Source organism: Adiantum capillus-veneris, chromosome 7, assembly GCF_014529385.1.
Source record: "Adiantum capillus-veneris isolate H3 chromosome 7, ASM1452938v2, whole genome shotgun sequence".
Taxonomy (NCBI): Eukaryota; Viridiplantae; Streptophyta; class Polypodiopsida; order Polypodiales; family Pteridaceae; genus Adiantum; species Adiantum capillus-veneris.
Window position 1 is genome coordinate 80,779,809 of NC_140937.1, and position 20,090 is coordinate 80,799,898.

Here is a 20,090-nt window from a genome sequence, read left to right on the forward strand (position 1 = left end):
TGTGCATAGCCAAAAGCCAGTTTTGATGCCAGAACGAAGTACTAGATAATAAGCATGCTTAATATCTTGGTGTAAATTGTTTGACAAAACCACTTTGATGTTCATACTTTGTTTTTATGGGTCAATGTAGTAATTATTTGGTTTTAATTGTGAATTTGGCTTGCAAAGTCTCAATTCCAACTTAAAAGGCAATTTTCCGCTCTGAAATGCACCTAATGCCTATACATGGTGTGATTGCACCAGGATCAATGCAAAACCAGGCCCCTACCCCCAAGAAGAAGACTAAGAAGCAAAGATTGTTGGATCTTCCAAAGTATCAGCTAGAGGAGACGTCCATCCGCGAAGCTAAGAAGACTTTTGTTGGGGATCTATTAGAGAAGAACAATGTCGCAATCTTCCAAGGGAGATTCCGGACAGCAGACAACCAAGCAATAGAGCTCCAAATGCTCCCCAAAGAAATTCATAATGTGGCTCAAGCACAAGAGCTACAAGAAGCACACGGAAAGCTCGGACTCCAAGAGTTTTACCAGATGGAGCCATGCGAAGTCGATTTGCAAAGAGCTTATGAGCTTCTCAACTCAATCAAGGAGGATGGCACAGCCCAGATCACAGATGCAGTTGGACAGCCCACCGAACTGAATATCTCTAAAGAGATAGTGGCAGAAGCACTTAAGCTGCCCACAAAAGGCGAGTCGATGCGCTCGAAAGAGAAGAAAAGGACAAGAGTCTTCACCAAGAATACCGTTGCGGCGACATTCCAAGATATGATCCATATACCGGCAGAGGAGCCTACAAGCCTGTTCCACCAACACTTCCATTTTTCTACGAAGCAACCACCCCATTATTTATGCCCGAACCATGCCGTGGCATCTACATTCACAACTGCACTAAAGACCAGGCTACCAATTCCCATTGTGCTAACACACTCAAGAGCACAAGAAGACCAAGGCATCAAATACATTGGAGCCCCAAAGTCCTCACCAGAATTGCCTATCATGCGGTGGGAATGGCAGACAATTTGTCATCAGCTCCAGAGCAGAATTTGTGGTTAGAAACCGGCTTGAAGAATGGAGAGCGAGAAGAGGAGGAAGAAGATGAAAAGGAGCCACCTCCACTACTTAGAAGATCAAAGAGAAGACAACCCACAAACCGCTCCAGTAGAGGGCGAGAAAGAGAGTGATGAAGGGTCAATGGAGGATCCAGAAGAGAAAGAATCTAAAGAGAGTGAAGCGGATCCAGAATTGGAAGAAGAAAAGAGAGAGGGCAAAGGGTAAAGAGAAAGTGGAAGAAAGACCATCAAAGCGAGCTCATAGGCCCACACTAGTGGTTATGGCGGAGGCCCATCCAAAGGCCAGTCACAAACTACTTCCAGAGCGGCCCTCCTCAAGCAGCAAACTACACGACAGCCCGCCCCGCATCACGTGGGACTCTACTAGAGAGAGCCACAAAGATCAGCAAATCCCGACGCCCACAACCTCCTCACAGATTACGCCGCCGATCTATCTACCACCGACATATTTACGCTATCATTGGGAGATACAAACGAACTCCTATGAGGTTCTTCACAGAGCAGGAGATTGATATCATGTTGCAAAGATCCATGAGAGAGTTCATGTGACGACAGAGGACTGGACCAAGCCTAGTAGGATACCCCCTATACTAGCCACCTCAAGCTCAGCAGGCTGCCCTTGTATTAGCCACCCCCCCGCCCCCCATTTTTTAGTGGTTCAGTCTTTACTTCAATCCGTTACTTTCGTATTGGACACTTTGACACACCTAATGAGGATGTGATGGATTGGTCTCACAAGTCATGGATTGGTCTCACAAGTCTTTTAGGCCTTTTGTAGACGTTAATCAACATTTCATTTCATCATCTCTCTCTCTCTCTCTCTCTCTCTCTCTCTCTCTCTCTCTCTCTCTCTCTCTCTCTCTCTCTCTCTCTTTCTTTGACTTTGTATCAGATCCACCACATTGTAACTTTCTGGTCTCATAGGTCACTTCGGCCTTTTGAAGACGTTAATATAACATTTCATTTCATTTCTCTCTCTCTCTCAATCTCAAAAAAAAAAGGCATGTCCCGATTATATCACATAAAATATACAAAACATAGTCGAAGCCATAATACATCATGATACAACTGAAGTGAAAAAATCCCATAGGGATATAACATGGAATAGGGAAAAAACCCAACTATTACAAAGCTATAAATGAATAGATAAAGTGACCAAAGCCTGTAAGGGGACAGTATGGGGGGGGATCAATAATGGTTGCCGAGACCTGTGCACAAGGCACCCTCCTCCACACTTTCCAAGACACTCTTTGTAACCATGTCTACAAGTATCTGCAATGTATTGTATCATCTCACGAAGAGATCATAATCAAGGTACTAAATATCCTCTACAAATGCCTCTGACCATCTCGTGAGTCCAGCTACTCAAACTCAATTCATATGTACCCAGAATAACAACTGCCTCTTTGATCTTCCACATAGTCACCGACGGTGGATGGGGCTGGGCACTTTTCTTTGACAACATTATAGTTTTCTTCAAAAATGAAGCAGAGCATAGACATCATCTGCTACAGGTCTTTCAAGCATTGATAAAGTATAAATTGGTTATCAACGCGAAGAAGAGTGGACTTTTCGTGCCCAAGATACATTTCTTGGGGCACATCGTCTCAGCAGGAGGAGTACAGATGGACCCGGCCAAAATTGAGACTATTCGCGATTGGCCTGACTTAGAAAATACTCATGAAGTTCGAAGCTTTCTAGGCTTGTGCTCTTGTTATCGGCGGTTCATTCGAAAATTTACAGAGATAGCTTCTCCTTTGCATTTACTGACTCAGAAAGGAGTTTCTTCACGTGGGGACCGACGAAGATTACCACTTTTTAGACTCTCAAAAAGAAATTGACTACCGGACCAGTGTTGGCCTTGCCAGACTTGCAAAATCCATTCGAAGTTTATTGTAATGCTTGTGGTCGTAGTCTGGGAGCAAATTGATGCAAGAAGGCCATGTCATTGCTTACGAGATAGGATGTTTTCACGTCCAGAGATGGTAGCACACAGTTATGAGAAAGAGCTATTGGCAGTTAGCCATTCTCTTATGCAGTGGCGACACTATTTACTCGGAGCTGATTTTACAGTCTTTACAGATTATCAGAACTTACGTTGCTACTTGTTGCAGAAGCAGCTTTCGGAAAAGCAGATGAGGTGGGCTAACATATTGTCACAGTTTCATTTCTAGATAGTCCATGTTCAGGGACAGAAGAACTTAGTAGCAAATGCGCTATCATCAAAGCCCTTGGTTCTGGCTATTTCCGCAATACACCACCGAAGCTTCGAGGATATGGTCGACCAGTACGCCACAGATCCTGACTTTGCAGACATCTTTCGCCGAGCATAGAGTGGGGAGACGGTTACAGGCTATTCATATGTGACGGCTATTTAATGCAGAAAACGATGTTGTGTGTTACACAGCCTTTGAGGGAAAAGGTTTCGACAAAGTACCATTGTCCACCTTTTTCGGGCCACTGTGGCATAGATACCACCTTGAACGGTGTTGAACGTTATTTTTACTAGCCGAGGCTCAAAAAGGATGTGGACGATTTAGTTCGCAATTGTTTCGTATGCCAAAAGGTCAAGTTTGACAGGCATAAGGCACCGGGATTTCTAAAGTGTTTACCCATACCCTCCGACCCCTAAGAAAGCATTGCAATGGATTTCATTTTTTATCTTCCCAAGACCCAAAGTGGGCATGATGGCATTTGGACAGTCATTGACACATTTAGCAAGCAAGCAATTTTATTCCTGTAAAAAAGTCGGTCAAGCCTGAACATTTGGAGAGATTGTTCATCTCTCAGATTTTTCGGTTACATGGCATCCCTGAGGCGATAGCCTCAGACACAGATCCCCAATTCACGAGTTTGTTTTGGAGGGAAATCTGGAAGAGCATTGGCACACGGTTGCAGTTCTCATCCTAAGTGGGCATGATGGCATTTGGACAATCATTTACACGTTTAGCAAGCAAGACATTTTATTCCGGTAAAGAAGTCGGTCAAGCTTGAACATTTGGCGAGACTGTTCATCTCTCAGATTTTTCGATTAAATGGCATCCTTGAGGCGATAGCCTCAGACACAAATCCGCGATTCACGAGTTTGTTTTGGAGGGCAATATGGAAGAACATTGGCACACGGTTGCAGTTCTCATCCTCATTCCACCCATAGACAGATGGGCAATCTAAAATAGCCAGTTCGATGGTTTTGGATTTATTGAAGTCTTACATTTCGGATCAAAAGGCTCAATGGGAAAAATACTTACCTTTGGTGGAATTTGCCTACAACAACACGGTTCACTCTTCGATGGGGAAGGAGCCATTTGAGGTAATCGAAGGTGCTAAGAAGGTTCCTGCATTCCTAAGCACCAAAGACAAGATTTTTGAAGTAGATTAGTGCACGAGGGATTTGGACACTACTTTTGCCAAGGTTCGTGAGGCTTTAGAGAAGCCTCAAGCACAGCATAAGAAGGCAACAGGATAAACATAGACGCAACTTGAAGTTGAAGGAATCCTCCCCACTGCGCACCCTATCCCCCCCCCCCCTTGCATGCTTCCATTTCAGCTCACCACCACACCCGGCCCCTCCCCCTCCCCCCAAATCCTCCTTCCTCGCTCTTTGCATCCTCCCTCCTCCGTGCTTGCTCGGGCCACCTCCCCCAAGTGGGCTTGTGGTAAGTAGAGCTCTATTGTCCTCTTTCCCTTCACAATAGCAGACACAGATGGAGGCCTTTGCTTCATCTCCCAGGGACTCAGACGAAGGCCCCTCGCCCAACACCGCAGAGCCTACCATCCAACTTGCTCTCTTGCCGACGGTGCAAGCGAGCCTTGCAGCAAAGGTGGAGCACCTCCAGATCACCTTTGTTATTTGCAAGATTATCGGCACCCAATCTAGCAAAGGTGAGGTGCGTGATCTCCTCCAGCCCGTCTTTTCTCAGATATGGGAAAAATCATCGATGTGCAGTTCCTTGGGCATGGCTACTACTAGATCGAGTTTGAAACTCCCGAGATGGGGACTTAGGTCATTTCAATGAGCCTATTGGGCATCCAAGCAATCAAGGCTCATTTTCGTTAGTGGTACCATGGTTTTGATCCTACCTCAGATCCTCTTGTCAAGGAAGCTGACTTGCCCATTTCGGCATGTTTCCCCGGCCTGAGGAGAGAGCATTTCTTGTTGTTATCCACGATTGGCTCCAAGATTGAGACAATCCACTGCAGCTTCATCGTTGCCTTGCCTTGGCAGCAGGTATCCCTACAATACTGGTTCAAGATAGCCACTCTTCCAAAGGTAGTTCTACTGCCTAGGGTGAGTCGTGGATGGTTCTGTCAGAGCTCGGTGTATTCCTGACTCCTCAATTAGTGCTTCATTTGTAGAAAGATGGGCCATCTTGCGAAGGCCGGTCCTCGCAAGAGATCCTGACCCGCGCCACAACCTCAGTCTACCAAGGTTGGCCAGACATAGCAGACAAAGACTCGAGGTGCACCAGCTCGTACCTCCTCAGAGACTCGTGGCCAGTCGGTTGATGGCTAGTAGCAGTGCATGGCCATCGCAACGAGGGACAGGCACGCCCACAACTCCCCTTGGTGGTCCACTTGCGACATGCCAACAGCATTGGGTTCCTACAGGGAACCGTTTTGATCCTCTCTAGCAGGAGGGTCCACAAAAGACTCCTTCCACTTCAGCCTCACCACCGGCTGCTCCTCCGCCTCCCCCTCCCCACCTGCCGGCTCCACTTCGTCCCCTCCACCCCCAATCCCCTCCCTCCACCACCCTCTCCTCCCGTCCCTCCCATTTCTCCCACTCATCCCACGGCCTCGTCTCTCGGCCTGTCTCACCTCACCATATGGTCAAGAGACGGGACACTCTGCAGTAGCTCGGAGATCTCTTGGTAGTGCGTTTGCCACGAGCCGTCTAGCTCGAAAGAGCCCTTTGAGTTAGTCCCGCGAGGGCTAACCAGCTTTGACACCCGTTGGCAATGGGATTTTTTCGGCTACGACTTTACACGTTTCCTTGGCGATCCATCTCGTAACCTTGGGGCAGCCTGCTTCAGAGTACATGTTATATACCTTCATAAGTTCAGCATAGTTTGAACTCCAAATTATAAGAGGGGATAAAACACTCACAAAACTACAAAAGCAAGGGACACAAGAAAACAAGAAAAAAACCAAAAAAAAAATCACTTTATTTGCTACTAAACAAAACTAGATAATACAAACCATTATTCGCTTAAAAGTGTTTTTAGAAAAGGCATAAGCAAAGTTGAAGCAGCTTACATGACTAAAACTTGAAACAAGTACTCAACTTTAAACTAACAAGCATAAGACATCTCAAAGACTTTATCCTAGATATCAGACCTCACACAACAACTTCTAAAGGAACAAATTCTTAAATCATAATGTAAGCTAAATACTAGAAATGAGTACTACTACGAACCTACGAAGAAGGGAATAACCAAAGAAGTACAAAATTCCAAACTTCACAATATGTGACCTCAACTTCGTTGCTTGTCCAAACAAGAAAAAAAAGACTATCACCTTTATCATGCATAGCTTGGACAACAGCTGCGACATCCCTACTCACGTCGTCAGTGCCCAAGAGTAGGTGCAGGTTTGTATAGAGGTCATTCATGCTTTGAACGTACTCTATAAAACCAACGTACTGAGTTTCTATCACTCTCCGGAGGTGATGGGCATACTCAGCCAAGATAAAGGCTAGCATTTGTCAAGCAAGAGCAAAAATAATTGAAGCACTAAAGATCTAAACATCAAAATAGTATGTTACTAACTCTCAAACAATAAGTGGGCTTCAAAGCTCCCCACTTTCATAGAATTTACTATTGATTATCTTGAACATTCCAAAGGAAGAAACATTGAAAATAAACTTATTACGATGCAAAAATGAACGAGCGTTTTTCATGACACTTTTGAATGAGTATCCTTTCTCTACGAGTAAAGAAACAAGATGGCACGACTGAACAACGAAAGCAAAATTACTACAACAGACGAGAAAATCTAAAATAGTTGAGAGAAAATGACACCATATTTAGCTAAAAGAGAAATGTTTCAAGACATGTGAGGCATACTAATGATATTTAGATTGGCATATTCTGGATCAAGGCGTTTATCATAGATATCTCCCAAAGGAGTTCGAAAAATCTTAAGCTCTAAAAGGCACAACAATCACTATTTGTGGTAAAAGTTAAGTTCACAAAACTCCTTAGGATAAATTCCTCCACCTACAGAATTCGAATCCAAGTACATCAAATCTTGAAAAGAAGGAACGTCAGGAATAAAAAGATCATCTGCAAAGCGTCTTACATTGCATAACTTGTGCAAAAATATCGGGCCAGTGTTAGCAAGGACGAGACGCTCCATAAAATCAAACTCATAAGTAAAAGATAGAAATTAGCAAGAAAAACAGCACAACTAGTGACCATAGGGATACAAATTGTTTGCTTGAAAAGAGAGTCACCGACGGTTCTATATAAATTATTCAAAAGAAAATCTAGCGAAGATATGATGTCAATGTCACCTACAATTCTAGTGAATCTCTTTCTTCCTTTGTCTACGTCTACATTCTTAATTTTTGACCATAAAAAGTCAAAGTTCAAGGCTGACTTTTCTACTAGCATTGCCTTATACCTATCGTACTCAAACTTGTATAAGAAAACTTTTTGAAAGTAGAAACTTGACTCTGAATTCAAGGTCCTCCGATTTCAGCTTCGTATACAATGTCGCAAGGTCAAAAGTTTGGAGACATAAAGGAGAAGATTTCTCCTTAATGCTTCTTAGAAAGTTCAAAACTTTATAGCAGGAATTACACCTCCTGAATCATTTGAAGTCCAGCTTGAATCAATAAATACGTCTACTTCCTTTCGAAGATGTTTCCAAAGTTCATTTACGCTAGGTAAAATGGCTTTGAAACAATAATCAAGCCATTTGGAAACCTCTGTTAAAGAGGTGTTACAGGAAGAAGCTATAAATCTAGGTTTTATAGGATTTTTGTGGAACTTCCAAACGGTATACAAAAATGGTAATTTAGGCTGGCACTTGAAACCAAAAGACTTACAGAAGCCTTGATGTTTCAAGATAACCTCTTGCATCAAGGATCGCAACCATTGTAAGTTTGAGAGTCTACTTCACCTAACAAGCATGCTAAATAGAACTTTTTGCAAGTAACAACAAAGTTATTAGAACGCTTATCTACGTAAGAGATTACAAAATCATGATGAAATTTTCTAAGAGCGTAACGATCAGATGAAGATAAGCTATTCCTTCCTGAACAAACGTTCCTAGAGCAAGATGCTAATTTCAAAGAAGCTGACTCGAGGACTATAGACTTCCAACAAACGTTCCTAGAGCAAGATGCTAATCTCAAAGAAGTTGTCTCGAGGACTATAGACTTCCAATGCGTAAACTTTTTCTAGCTGCTAGAGGGGCACATGCCTTGGACAGCAGTTGGTTTCTCTTTCCCGCTATCCGCTGTGTGGCAAGAACCCTTTTACTCCTACCAATCACCCAGGACTCCTTTCTTCCAGTACACAACACGGCATGGACGTCACATACTGACAACGTGGAGAGACATTTGTCTTGCTATGGCAGACTATTGGTAGGAGGAAGGTCTGACAACAGAGTTCTTGGTAGGCTTTCTGGGCGGCGTGGGGGCGCCTATGGGACAGCAGATAGCCAAGGAGATTCATTATGTTCCAGTGGTTAGTTGCCCATAGGGCTCCTGTAGTAGGGAGTTGGTTGTTGCACAATGGTCACTCTGCTGCATGTACCGCCTCTCACTGCACACTTGAGACATAATGCCACTCTTTGTGGGACTGCCCCATGGCACAACAAGTTTAGCTTCGGATTCTTCAACTGACGCTTGCACTTTTCAACAGCTAGTCAATACGCTTGTGGTGTTGCTGCTAAGTCCACCCTCACGGGCCCAGCACTTCATTTCGAGATGACTTCGGTCAGCAGGATGATTGTGATTCAAGAGCGCCGGCCTAGACTCCATCCGCCACAGAGCTTGTACCTCAGGAGTGGAGCACAGATAGAGAGAGTTGCTTAGAGCTCACCTGCGGCCTAACACTTTCGTTCCTCTGGAGAGCCCAATGCTTCCACATCTTCGAGGCTCGACCCCTCCCACCTGTGGAGACTATAAGAGACATTTGGTTGGAGCTAATTCAACCACTCAAGGGCCAGTTTGAGAGGCTTCAAGGTAGCTCCAACCGCATGCGGGAGTAGGAGCGTCGCGACGCTTTCTTGTGACTTTGGCGACCAAGGTCTTTCTTCGCCATAGCTTAGGGGACACCTATATCGCACTACCACCACCCAATGTCGTTGTTTCCTCCTCCCATATCTTCATTTAGCCATCATTGTACATATCTAGTTTTTCATTGGGGGAGTCTCCCCACCCTTTCATGTAGCCCTCTCTAGCAAGGCCAGTTTGTAGCCCATTGGGAAGGTTTTTACAACTAATAGAAGGATCTTTTTCTTGCAAAAAAAACAAGTGTCTGCCTTGCTACCTCCTCTCCACAACAACGCGGGTGACGAATCAAAACAATGCGCAAATTCTTCCAAATTTGCAGCAAGAAACACATAAATGGTGACTAATGAGAGGTATCCATAGGAGCATCTGTAAAGATGAATCTAATGGTTGGGCGCCATGCTCCGACACTATCCATAGAACCAAACCAAGGAGAGGCACGTGACAAAGCATGGTGGAAAAACTGTTTCCAAGGCTCAGGCCCAAAAGACAATCTGCACGCTATGAGCTTGGCAAGCAATGCCTTGCTCTCCATCTCTGGATCAATAATCCACAAGCCTCCCTCCTCTCTAGGCATTATAACTTTGTCCCAATGAATTTGTGGTTGTATGTCAGTACAGCCCTACAGAAAACCCTAATCTACTCTATCATAAGCCTTCTCAAAATCAAGAAGCCTAACAGCTATTGGCTGTCTTCACTGGCAAACCCGCTCAACTGCCTCATAGAATGTGAAGATGTTCTCCAAAAAGCATCAATCCTATACAAAGCCTGTCTGAGAAGCATGGATGAGATCGGGCATAAATGGTCTTAATTGCATACTAATCATATGAGCAAAGACCTTATACGCGGAATACATGAGAGTGATCGGCCTCCAGTGTGGGAGGGACAATGCATCTCTGCCTTTCAATATAAGAGAAATGAGTCCCCAGCACATAGTGGCAGGCATCTCTCTTGTGTCAAATATGTGTTCTAGGCCCGAAAGCATAACGAAGCTGAGTACATCCCAAAACTGCAGAAAAACTGCCGAGTAAACCCATCCTCTCCATGACAAGATGCACCATCAATGCCAACCACTACATCACGCATTTCCCCCTAGCAGCTCCATCCTCCCTCTATCCGCCATCATGGTCACCCCTCATTGTACACCACTTTATCAATCGGCTTTAACTATAGGGTTTACTTTCAATTCAGCTTTTCCTTTTTTGGGATGACAGTGGATATATCACACTCTACACATGTACATTGATTTGCCTCATAGGCCAAGTTCAGCCTTTCGAAGATGTTGATAATCTCTCTCTCTCTCTCTCTCTCTCTCTCTCTCTCTCTCTCTCTCTCTCTCTCTCATCGGATAGATATTTGAGGTCTCTTGGGACAGTTTCCCACGACGTTAAAAATTATCTTCTTCTTCTTCTTCTTCTCTCTCTCTCTCTCTCTCTCTCTCTCTCTCTCTCTCTCTCTCTCTCTCTCTCTCTCTCTCTCTCTCTCATCGGATAGATATTTGAGGTCTCTTGGGACAGTTTCCCACGACGTTAAAAATTATCTTCTTCTTCTTCTTCTTCTTCTTCTTCTCTCTCTCTCTCTCTCTCTCTCTCTCTCTCTCTCTCTCTCTCTCTCTCTCTCTCTCTCTCTCTCTCTCTCTCTCTCTCTCTCCCACTCCCACGTAGCTTGGCAGGGCAACTTTGAAACATGGGTACAGGACCCATTACATGTCAGGCCGATTGCCCATGCCATTTGGGATCCTCATTTTGGTCAACCGGCGGTCGAAGCCTATACCCGGGGGGGGGGGGGGGGGGGGGGTCCGCGAGCCCGGTCAATATTGCCTATTCCGGCGTATATCAGTGGTGGTACACTATTGGTTTACGCAATAACGAAGATCTCTACACCGGAGCCATTTTTCTGCTAGCTGTTGCTGCTTTGTTCCTACTATCCACTTGTCTCGATTCCTTGGCCCGAAGTAAGTCACAGTAACTGCTGAAATGAAGTAGTTTGGTGGAATATACGTTAACCCTGTCTATAAAACCAAGATGTCTATTTCTATAGATTCCTTGCCTACTTTCAATTGTTAGCGCATAAAGACCAAGAAGCATGTCCTGACTCGGTACAGATACGGGATCGCCCGTAGCGGGAGATAATAAATTGAGATGCGAAAACATCAGAAGACGAGCCTCGATTTGAGCTTCGACAGATAAAGGGACATGAACGGCCATCTGATCCCCGTCAAGATCTGCGTTAGACCCCCCACGAACCAATGGATGCAGACGAATGGCGCGTCCCTCTATCAAGAGGGGCTGTTCAACCTTGCACTTCAACATGGTATGCCTTATGATTGGAGTACTAATTGGGTTAAGCCTTTGCATAAAGGAGGGGATGTAAAGAATGTAAGCAACTACCGGACTATAATGATTGGGTCTCTTATGGCAAAGTTGTTTGGGTGCATAATGGAGATGAAATTGAGTGATTGGGCTGAAGAGAATGACAAGCGTGCAAAGGGACAAGCGGGTTTTCGTCGATGCCATAGCACCATTGATCATCTTGTCACTCTTCGTGTTCTCATGGAGGAAAGTCGATTGAAAGGCAAGCGATTGTATTGTTGTTTTGTGGACTTTAAGAAAGCCTTTGATATGATTCCACGTAACAATTTGTGGAGAAGGATGGAAGAACTCCAAGTGCCAAGTGAGTTTATGCTTGCGGTTTCTCGAATCTATGAGAAGGTGATTTGTCAATTGCGCATGGAAAGAGAAATTTCAGAAATTTTTGTAAGCACTATTGGGGTTAAACAAGGATGTCCATTGTCACCAACTCTCTTTGGTCTATGCATCGATCAATTGGAACAAATGGTACTTGACTTTATGCAAGAAGAAGGCATTGAAGAGGTCACTATTTGCAATGCGGTAATCATGCTATTGTTGTATGCGGATGATGTAGTGCTTCTAGCACACACTTTAGAAGATGCACAAAAGCTTATGGTTGTCCTTGAGAACTTTTGCTTGCATAGTGGGCTGATTGTAAATGAATCCAAAACAAAGGTTATGCTTGTGAAAACCAACCATAAGGAGAAGCCACGCATTGTGTACAACAACGAGACACTTGAAGTTGTTGAGAGCTTTAAGTACCTTGGCCTTGAGGTTCCATCCAATCACAAGTGGCATGAATGTGCTATGCGTCGTTTGGAAGCGGGAAAGAGAGCATATTATGCATTTGAGAACATGTGTAATGCGGGAAACATCAAGTGTTGGGTTCTCAAGAAGTATCTTTTTGATGCATTGGTGACACCGGTTCTTCTTTATGGAGTTGAAGTGTGGGGCGGGAGCATCTCAAAGTCTACTTGGAAAGAGTTTGAGAATGTCCAAAAGCGTTTTCTTACAAACTTTCTCCAAGTTAAGACACAAACACCATATATGCTCCTACTTCTTGAGTCGGGATCTCTTCCAATTGAGGTTATGGGCATGGAAAGGGTTGTGGAGTACATGATAAAGATGCGTCAAAACCCCTCACATCGACTTCCTACAATTGCATGGGAAGCAAGCAAAAAAGTTCAAAAGACGCATAAAAGCAAGATCTTGAGCACGGGATGGATGCAAGACATAAAGAAGTGGTTTGGGAGATGGGATGCATTACACTTGCTACATGATGCTTCAATTGACTCTCAAGTGAATGAAGCTTTTCTACAACGCCAATGTATTACGGCTTGGGAGAAATCCGGTGGGTCACGCTTCATACATTACACCACCTATATTGCCCCCAACTACAAAACCATGTTCTTCGCTGAGAGAGGAAACCGTACTCACACTTACATGCTTGAGCCTATTCCCTTGTCCGCGATACGCACTATCGCAGCAATTCGGCTTAGCTCCCATTTCCTTCGATGCGAGATAGGGCGTTGGGGCAATGGAGAAGAGTCAAATCGATTGTGCACATTATGCTCACTGCAAGTTCGAGAGTCTGAGTACCACACACTACTAGAGTGCTCAGCTTTTGATCACATCCGAACTTGCTTCTCTCACATTTTCAGCCATAACTTAGACCTACACACTTTCCTCTCCCAGCCAAAGTGTGGGCTCTCCATTGCAACTCTCATCACTACAATTTTGGAGCATCGAGAGTCACTCATCAGCCATACACATACTACATCACATGTAACTTTGGTCCCATAGGTCATATTTGACCTCCGAGGACGATAATAAAATCTATCTCTCTCTCTCTCTCTCTCTCTCTCTCTCTCTCTCTCTCTCTCTCTCAGACATGGTATTAGATTCACTATTTTGTAACTGATTGGTCTCATAGGTCATTTTGGCCTTTTGAAGACGTTAATATAACATTTCATTTCATTTCATTCTCTCTCTCTCTCTCTCTCTCTCTCTCTCTCTCTCTCTCTCTCTCTCAAACTCAGATACCCCTTAGGTTTCTCTTTTCAATTTACCCCTCCTTATTCCCTCCTTATTCCTTTCACACCTATCAGCTTAGTTTAGGATTCCGCAGTATTTATATTTTGTTATCCGCATTTAATTTATTTTGTTAATCTGACTTTGTATCAAATACACCGCATTGTAACTTTCTGGTCTCATAGGTCACTTTGGCCTTTTGAAGACGTTAATATAGCATTTCATTTCATTTCTCTCTCTCTCTCTCTCTCTCTCTCTCTCTCTCTCTCTCTCTCTCTCTCTCTCTCTCTCTCTCTCTCTAAATATATATATATATATATATATATTATATACTATTTTCATAGCTGTTCATTTTCTATTTTCATAGCTTTCCAGACAAAGTATCAAATTCTATTAAGATCATTTTGCCATTTTGGCCTTTTGAAAACATTTAATATAACATTTCATTTTTCTCTCTCAGATTTTAAGACTCTAAATGAACTTTTGTGACTTCTATATATCTGTGTATAATTTATGAGCTCCTTAACACAAACAAAAGAGAGAGATAGACATCCTTAATACAACTGCATCTGTAAAATTGACAACAAGGCACTTTCAACTTACAGGGATATGAAAGGCCCAAACAGCTTGACTCTAAAATATATACTTGACGGCCAGAGTAAAAGGCAGGTTCAAGGAAATTGGTTGCAGGTATTCCATAAATTGTTCCCTAGTGATATTTCAGAGTATCTTTCAGTTCTTGAAACCATTAAACACTCTGACATAGAAGTAATCCAATCAACAATCTTTTTTTTTTTAAAGCAGCCAAAAAGCATCTCTTCTTCTGTCCAAAAGAAGGGATTGAAGTATACCGGGACAAGCTCAGACAACGTGCGTATTAGATCTGAGATATTCGATGGTAAGGAACTTGTGAAAAACTGGGATACGATGTCTGCAGTAACATTAAAAATAATTTTAGATGTGAAAATCAGGAGTTTCATGTTGCCAGCGTTTCCAATTGGTCAGAATAGAGCCTCACTATTTGCAACAAGCTGACTCTTGCCAGTATACAGAAAGCTTATGGGACATGTGCCCCACCACCGGCATGAAACATCCGGCAAGCCTGGAAACTCGTTGTTATGCTCATCTATTGCTCTATGTTGAGAAGAAGGAACTTGCAAAACTGCTGGCCACTGTGGTGGCTTTGGAATTGCACAAAATACCGCTTGTGCTGGAGTTGAGTACTCTAAACCACATTCCTTCTTGCAGATCCCACTGGCATTTGTTGGTAAACAAGTACACCCACATGAATGGCTTGGACCACTCAAAACTTTGTTTATGATGACTTGGAAAAGAACAAGAAGTGTGCACAGTACTATTGGAAAACCAACCAGGCAACAGTTTGTAGCCATTTTTCGTCTCTGCATAAATGAAATAAAAATATTATATACGATCCAACGAAATCATCATGCAAGAATCTAAAGTTTGAGCAAAGAGTTTGTCAAGAATAAGGAGATAGATGATCTGAATTATGAGAGAGAGAGAGAGAGAGATGAAATGAAATGTTATATTAACCGTCTTCAAAAGGCCAAAATGACCTATATGACCACGCTGACCTTGGAAAGGCGTTTGATACGGTACAGTGGGATTTCATTGCCGCTACAATGCGGGCCCTTGGATTTGGTCCAAAGTCGGCTAATGTTGTACACTTCTTATATGCTCACAATACGTCTTTAGGCCTTCTTGATGGTGAGTTAACTGAACCTTGGCCTCTTGGATACTCAGTCACATAGGGTTGCCCACTTAGCGCTTTGTTGTACACCATTGCCACTCACCCCTTGTTACTATATCTGGATCACTTGACTTCGCTTGGTCGTCTTTACGAGCTGAAATTACCCAATGACAATGACTTTATAAGGCAGGCCTATGCTAATGATTCGTTGTTCATGCCTCGCAATAATTAGAATGATGTGCGAGAGATTATGCAGCCATTGGATATTTTTGGTCTGGCAGCAAGGCTTAGAGTTAACTTTTGGAAATCCAACTCTTGCCTCTTGGTGTTTGTGACTGGCATCATCTTTTGTGACCTGGCGAAATTCTTGATCCGCATGTGGTGGTCAGACACTTGGGATATCCTATTGGCTGGCAAGTAACTAATACCCAACAAGTCAGTTGGGTCATGCAACAATTGTATGTCAAATTGCACTATTGGAAACTGTTTACATGGCCGTTACATGTTCGACTTCATACTGTCCAAAGTATCATGATGCCATATGTTCAGTTTTGCTTGCCGTTGTTGCACTGGCCTCGCTCTCGCCTCTCGTTGCTTATGTCAGATATTGTATCTCACTTGTGACACACTAGTTCTTATTTCGCCGGTTATTGGATTGCGTACGCTTGCTTGCAAGATTTCTCGGGTTTATTGATGCTAGGTCGTCATGAACTTAAGCCTCTTCTGTTACATAACGATTCGCATGGCCGGTGGATGGTTGTGTCAATGTGTTGTAGCCGGGCTTAGACACGGCAAGCGAGAATTTAATAGCAACACACAAACAGAAACTTCATAATCACTAAACTTTAATAGAAAGAAAGAGAAGTCGACACGGCCCAGCATAGTTCCGTACACAGAGGTATTGGCTCCAAAGACTGACGCCCCTTTCGGTATTCCTTTTTATATTAATCTTTGAGCAAAGTACAACTCCCACAGGTGCTCACTCTCAGACTCTGCATCCAAATGCTCTGAGAAGTGAGACCCTTGGGACTTATTTATTAATACAAGGGGTGCTAAAAGCAGAGCCCGATACAAGGGGTGCTAAAACAGAGCCCCAAAAGCAGTAAACTTAAAAGCAACGGGTTCCCAAAAGCTACTGGCTTTCAAAGCTGCCAAAAAGCACAACCGCTTTCTACAGAAATCCGTATAGCTGCCACGTCAACATGGTAACGCAAAAAGCGGGCATCCGTACAGTGCCACGCCAGCAGGTCTGTATAGCCTGTCTGTACAGTCCACGTCAACAATCCGTACAATGTATGTCGGTACTGCTTGCCTGCCACGTCAACGTTCGCCTGTCTGCCATGTCATCAGGCTGTCGGGCGTGCCACGTCACCACTTTGTGACATACCCCCCTCTTGAAAGAATTGTAATCGCCCTCGATTACGCCTGCAAAACAGACAAAGGCCATAAACTATTTCAGTAGACACTGACTCTAAGTACCGACGCACTAGACACGACATATCTAGCACTTGTACAAAGACGACAATCACATCACTGCACATGACATCACAGAACATCACATGACAAATCAATCACAAAAAAACTCATTCCAAATCTCAGACCATGACTGCCAGCAACGTATTTAGTAATTGCATCTAGATCCATCCTGGACCTCACTGATGTCGGATTAACTAATCCTATATTGCGATCATGTCTATAGAGATTTTCGACTCAAGCACTGTCGTGTGCGAGTAATCATTCGCGTCAAGCACTGTCGTGTGCGAGAAATCATTTTTGGGGATCCCATTTTGAAGTACTTCTCTCATAAAGTCATCCAACAGTATACTAACAAGCCGTTATGTATCCTTGAGACTCAAAAGAAAATCAATGACTTTAATCATATCTAGGTAATCTGTGACAAAGGAGTGGAGTAACTCCCCTCTTGTGCAATCCCGACTGCACTAGATTCAACCCTGTTGATCTCCAGGATCTTTCGGAATAGACAAAGCTTAGACTAAAAACATCAAGGTAAAGGTCGAGTATCCGAGGAGTATCTGCTAGGTCCTCCTCCTCCATCCATTTCACAGTTAATGCTCGATGGTTCTTAACTAAGAATCACCGTTCACTTTACCTTTCTCTTTCCTGTCGTGGAAAGCCAATCTCTTTTGCTCTTTCTTTCATTTCCTAAGGCGTGCCTTCTCAAACCGTAAAAGCACCCAAATCATTTTCCTTCAGCTGCAAGTCGCGTCGAATCGTGTCGCCTGCCTTCTCAAGCCGTGCTTGAGACTTCTCAAGAGCCTCGTGCACCTTGGCAAAAGCAGTATTCAGATCTAGATAGTATTCAGATCTAGATCATATTGATCTACTTCAAAAATCTTATCCTGGGTCTGGGGAATGTTCTGATCTACCAACTGATTTCATTTTTCCTTTCTTTCCTTGTGCCCTAGGACCTGCGGGTAGCGACTTTCGCTTCCCCTATCCATTGACACGTCAGTGGCAATCATCGAAATCCTAAGACACACTATTATCCGATTGCTCTTTCTCTAGAATCCTTTGATGAACTTGCATATGGTTCCCTTAGTTCGTCAAAACCCTCTGATTCTCCTAAATCCGTGATGAGCTATCATCTGGTCCCCTTGATTCATTCTCTTCACTAAAAAACTCTTGCCTTTTTGAGGTGGATACTATCGTGTCCGTCGCATAAGTCAATGAGCCGGCATGCATTCCAAATCGTTGCTTAGTCATGTCCCCCAAGTCTCTGAATGGAGTCCAACTTCTGGTTTAAAGCATAGTCTTGAAAATCTTTGATAAACAATAGCAAAACCGCTCAATCTAGTCTTTCAAAGTAATCTTCCAAAACGAAGACACTGGCAAACAAGTATCCCAAAACCTCTGGCAGTAGTCATCCAATGTATCTTTCTCACTCATTTTCAAGTGATGCCAAGTCGTGATGACATCTCTTCCATATTTATCTAATATCCAAGTTGTCGTGAAAAAAAAAGAATTTTAACCACGTCGCATGTGTTTCTCTGCGTAACAACAGAGTAGATTACCATGCCTGCACCGTTCCTTTCAAGTAAGATGCCGCCTTTCGCTCCCGGGAATGTTTTGAGTACCGCTCTCCAGAGAAGGCAACATCAAACTGTTGTACAAACTCAAGGGCTCAATGGGTGCCCTGGTAGCCTGACAAACGTTTGAAACCTAACGGCTTGACTCCCTTCCTTGAACTCCTTGGTTTTCTTGTTGATATGGTCATTGTCAAAAGGGGACAAGCTCTCCTCCTTTGTACGGTTAGATGGCCTTCCATGCCTTCTAGACTTTGTTTCAAAAATCTACTTCAAAAGAATCTTGTCTTAGGTGCTTAGATATTGAAGAACCTTCTTAGCACCCTCGAATACTTCAAATGGCACCTTCCCCGTGTGTTGTTGTACGCAAACTCCACCAAGCACAAAAACTTTTCCCATTAAGCCTTCCGATCCGAAAAATAAGACTTCAACAAATTCAAAATCATTGAATTGGCTATCTCAAATTGCCCATCTATCTTCGGGTGGAACGAGGACGAGAACTGTGACAGCGTGCCAATGTTCTCCCAGATTGCCCTCCAAAACAAACTAGCCAACCGGGGATCCATGTCCAAGCAATGGACTAAGGCATGCCATATATTCGGAAAATCAGTGAAACAAACAGTTTCGCCAAATGATTGGACTTAACTGTCTTCTATAACATAAAGAAGGTAGTCAGCTTATTGAATCTGTTGATGACTGTCCAAATGCAATCATGCCTTCTTTGAGTCTTGGGGAGATGAAGATGAAATCCATAGCAAAGCTTTCTCAGGGGTGGGTAGGGATGGGTAAAGGGTGTAAGAGTCCGTGTGCCTTATGCCTATCAAACTTGACCTTTTGGCATACTAAACAACTGCGAATAAAGTCATTCACATCCTTTTTAAGCCTCGGCCAGTGGAAGTAACTAACTTACGCAGTAATAGTCATGGATATATATCCGGCCACCGTGGCCTGTAAAAGGTGGACAATGGTACTCGGTCAAGACCTTTTCCCTCAAGGATTGTTTTCTTCATTAAGTAGCCATTTTGCGGAATACCCTGGAACTGTCTCCCCATTCTGTATGCGGGTAAAGATGTCCGCTAAGTCAAGATCTGTGGCGTACCGTTCAATCATATCCTCGAAGCTTCTATGATGAATTGCAAAAAGAGCCGATACAAGGGGCTTCCGAGACAAAGCATTCGCCACCAAATTTTGTGTCCCTAAACATGGACAATCTGGAAATGAAACTGTGACAAGATGTTAGCCCATCGCATCTGCTTTTCCAAAAGCTGCTTCTGTGACAGGTAGCATAAACTTTGATGATCTGTAAAGACTGTAAAATCAGCTCCGAGGAAATAGTGTCACCACTGAGTAAGAACATGGATCACTGCCAATAGCTCTTTTTCATAAATTTGTGCAACCATTTCAGGACATAAAAACATTCTGCTCTCATAAGCAATTACATGGCCTTCTTGCATCAAGACTGCTCCCAACCTGCAACCATAAGCATCACAGTAAACTACGAATGTCTTTTGCAAGTCTGGTAAAGCCAACACCAGTCCAGTACTCAACTTTTCTTTGAGAGTCTCAAAGGTTGAAATTCTCTGTCTGTTCCAAGTAAAAGGAACTCTTTTCTAAGTCAGCATATGCAAAATAGAAACTATCT

General features: G+C 43.5%; 1 protein-coding gene across 9 annotated transcripts in view; it reads right to left on the reverse strand.

Annotated features, from left to right (window-relative positions):
- The window catches only part of LOC147454114 (ABC transporter A family member 7-like), a 177,554-nt gene that overhangs the window by 126,774 nt on the left and 30,690 nt on the right, over positions 1-20,090 (reverse strand). For 6 of the 9 annotated variants that reach the window (XR_015188592.1, XM_086516108.1, XM_086516112.1 and 3 more), the window contains exons 2-3: positions 14,712-15,093; positions 14,545-14,624 (exon numbers count right to left, since the gene is read on the reverse strand). Coding sequence is in view for 8 of the 9 variants with exons in the window: in XM_086516108.1 (XP_086372234.1) it covers positions 14,545-14,624; positions 14,712-15,093 (462 nt within the window). In the remaining variant the exon portion in view is untranslated. Of the gene's footprint in view, positions 1-14,544; positions 14,625-14,711; positions 15,094-15,288; positions 15,467-20,090 lie in introns of those variants that run through there. The other 3 variants (XM_086516114.1, XM_086516111.1, XM_086516110.1) reach the window with 3 other exon arrangements.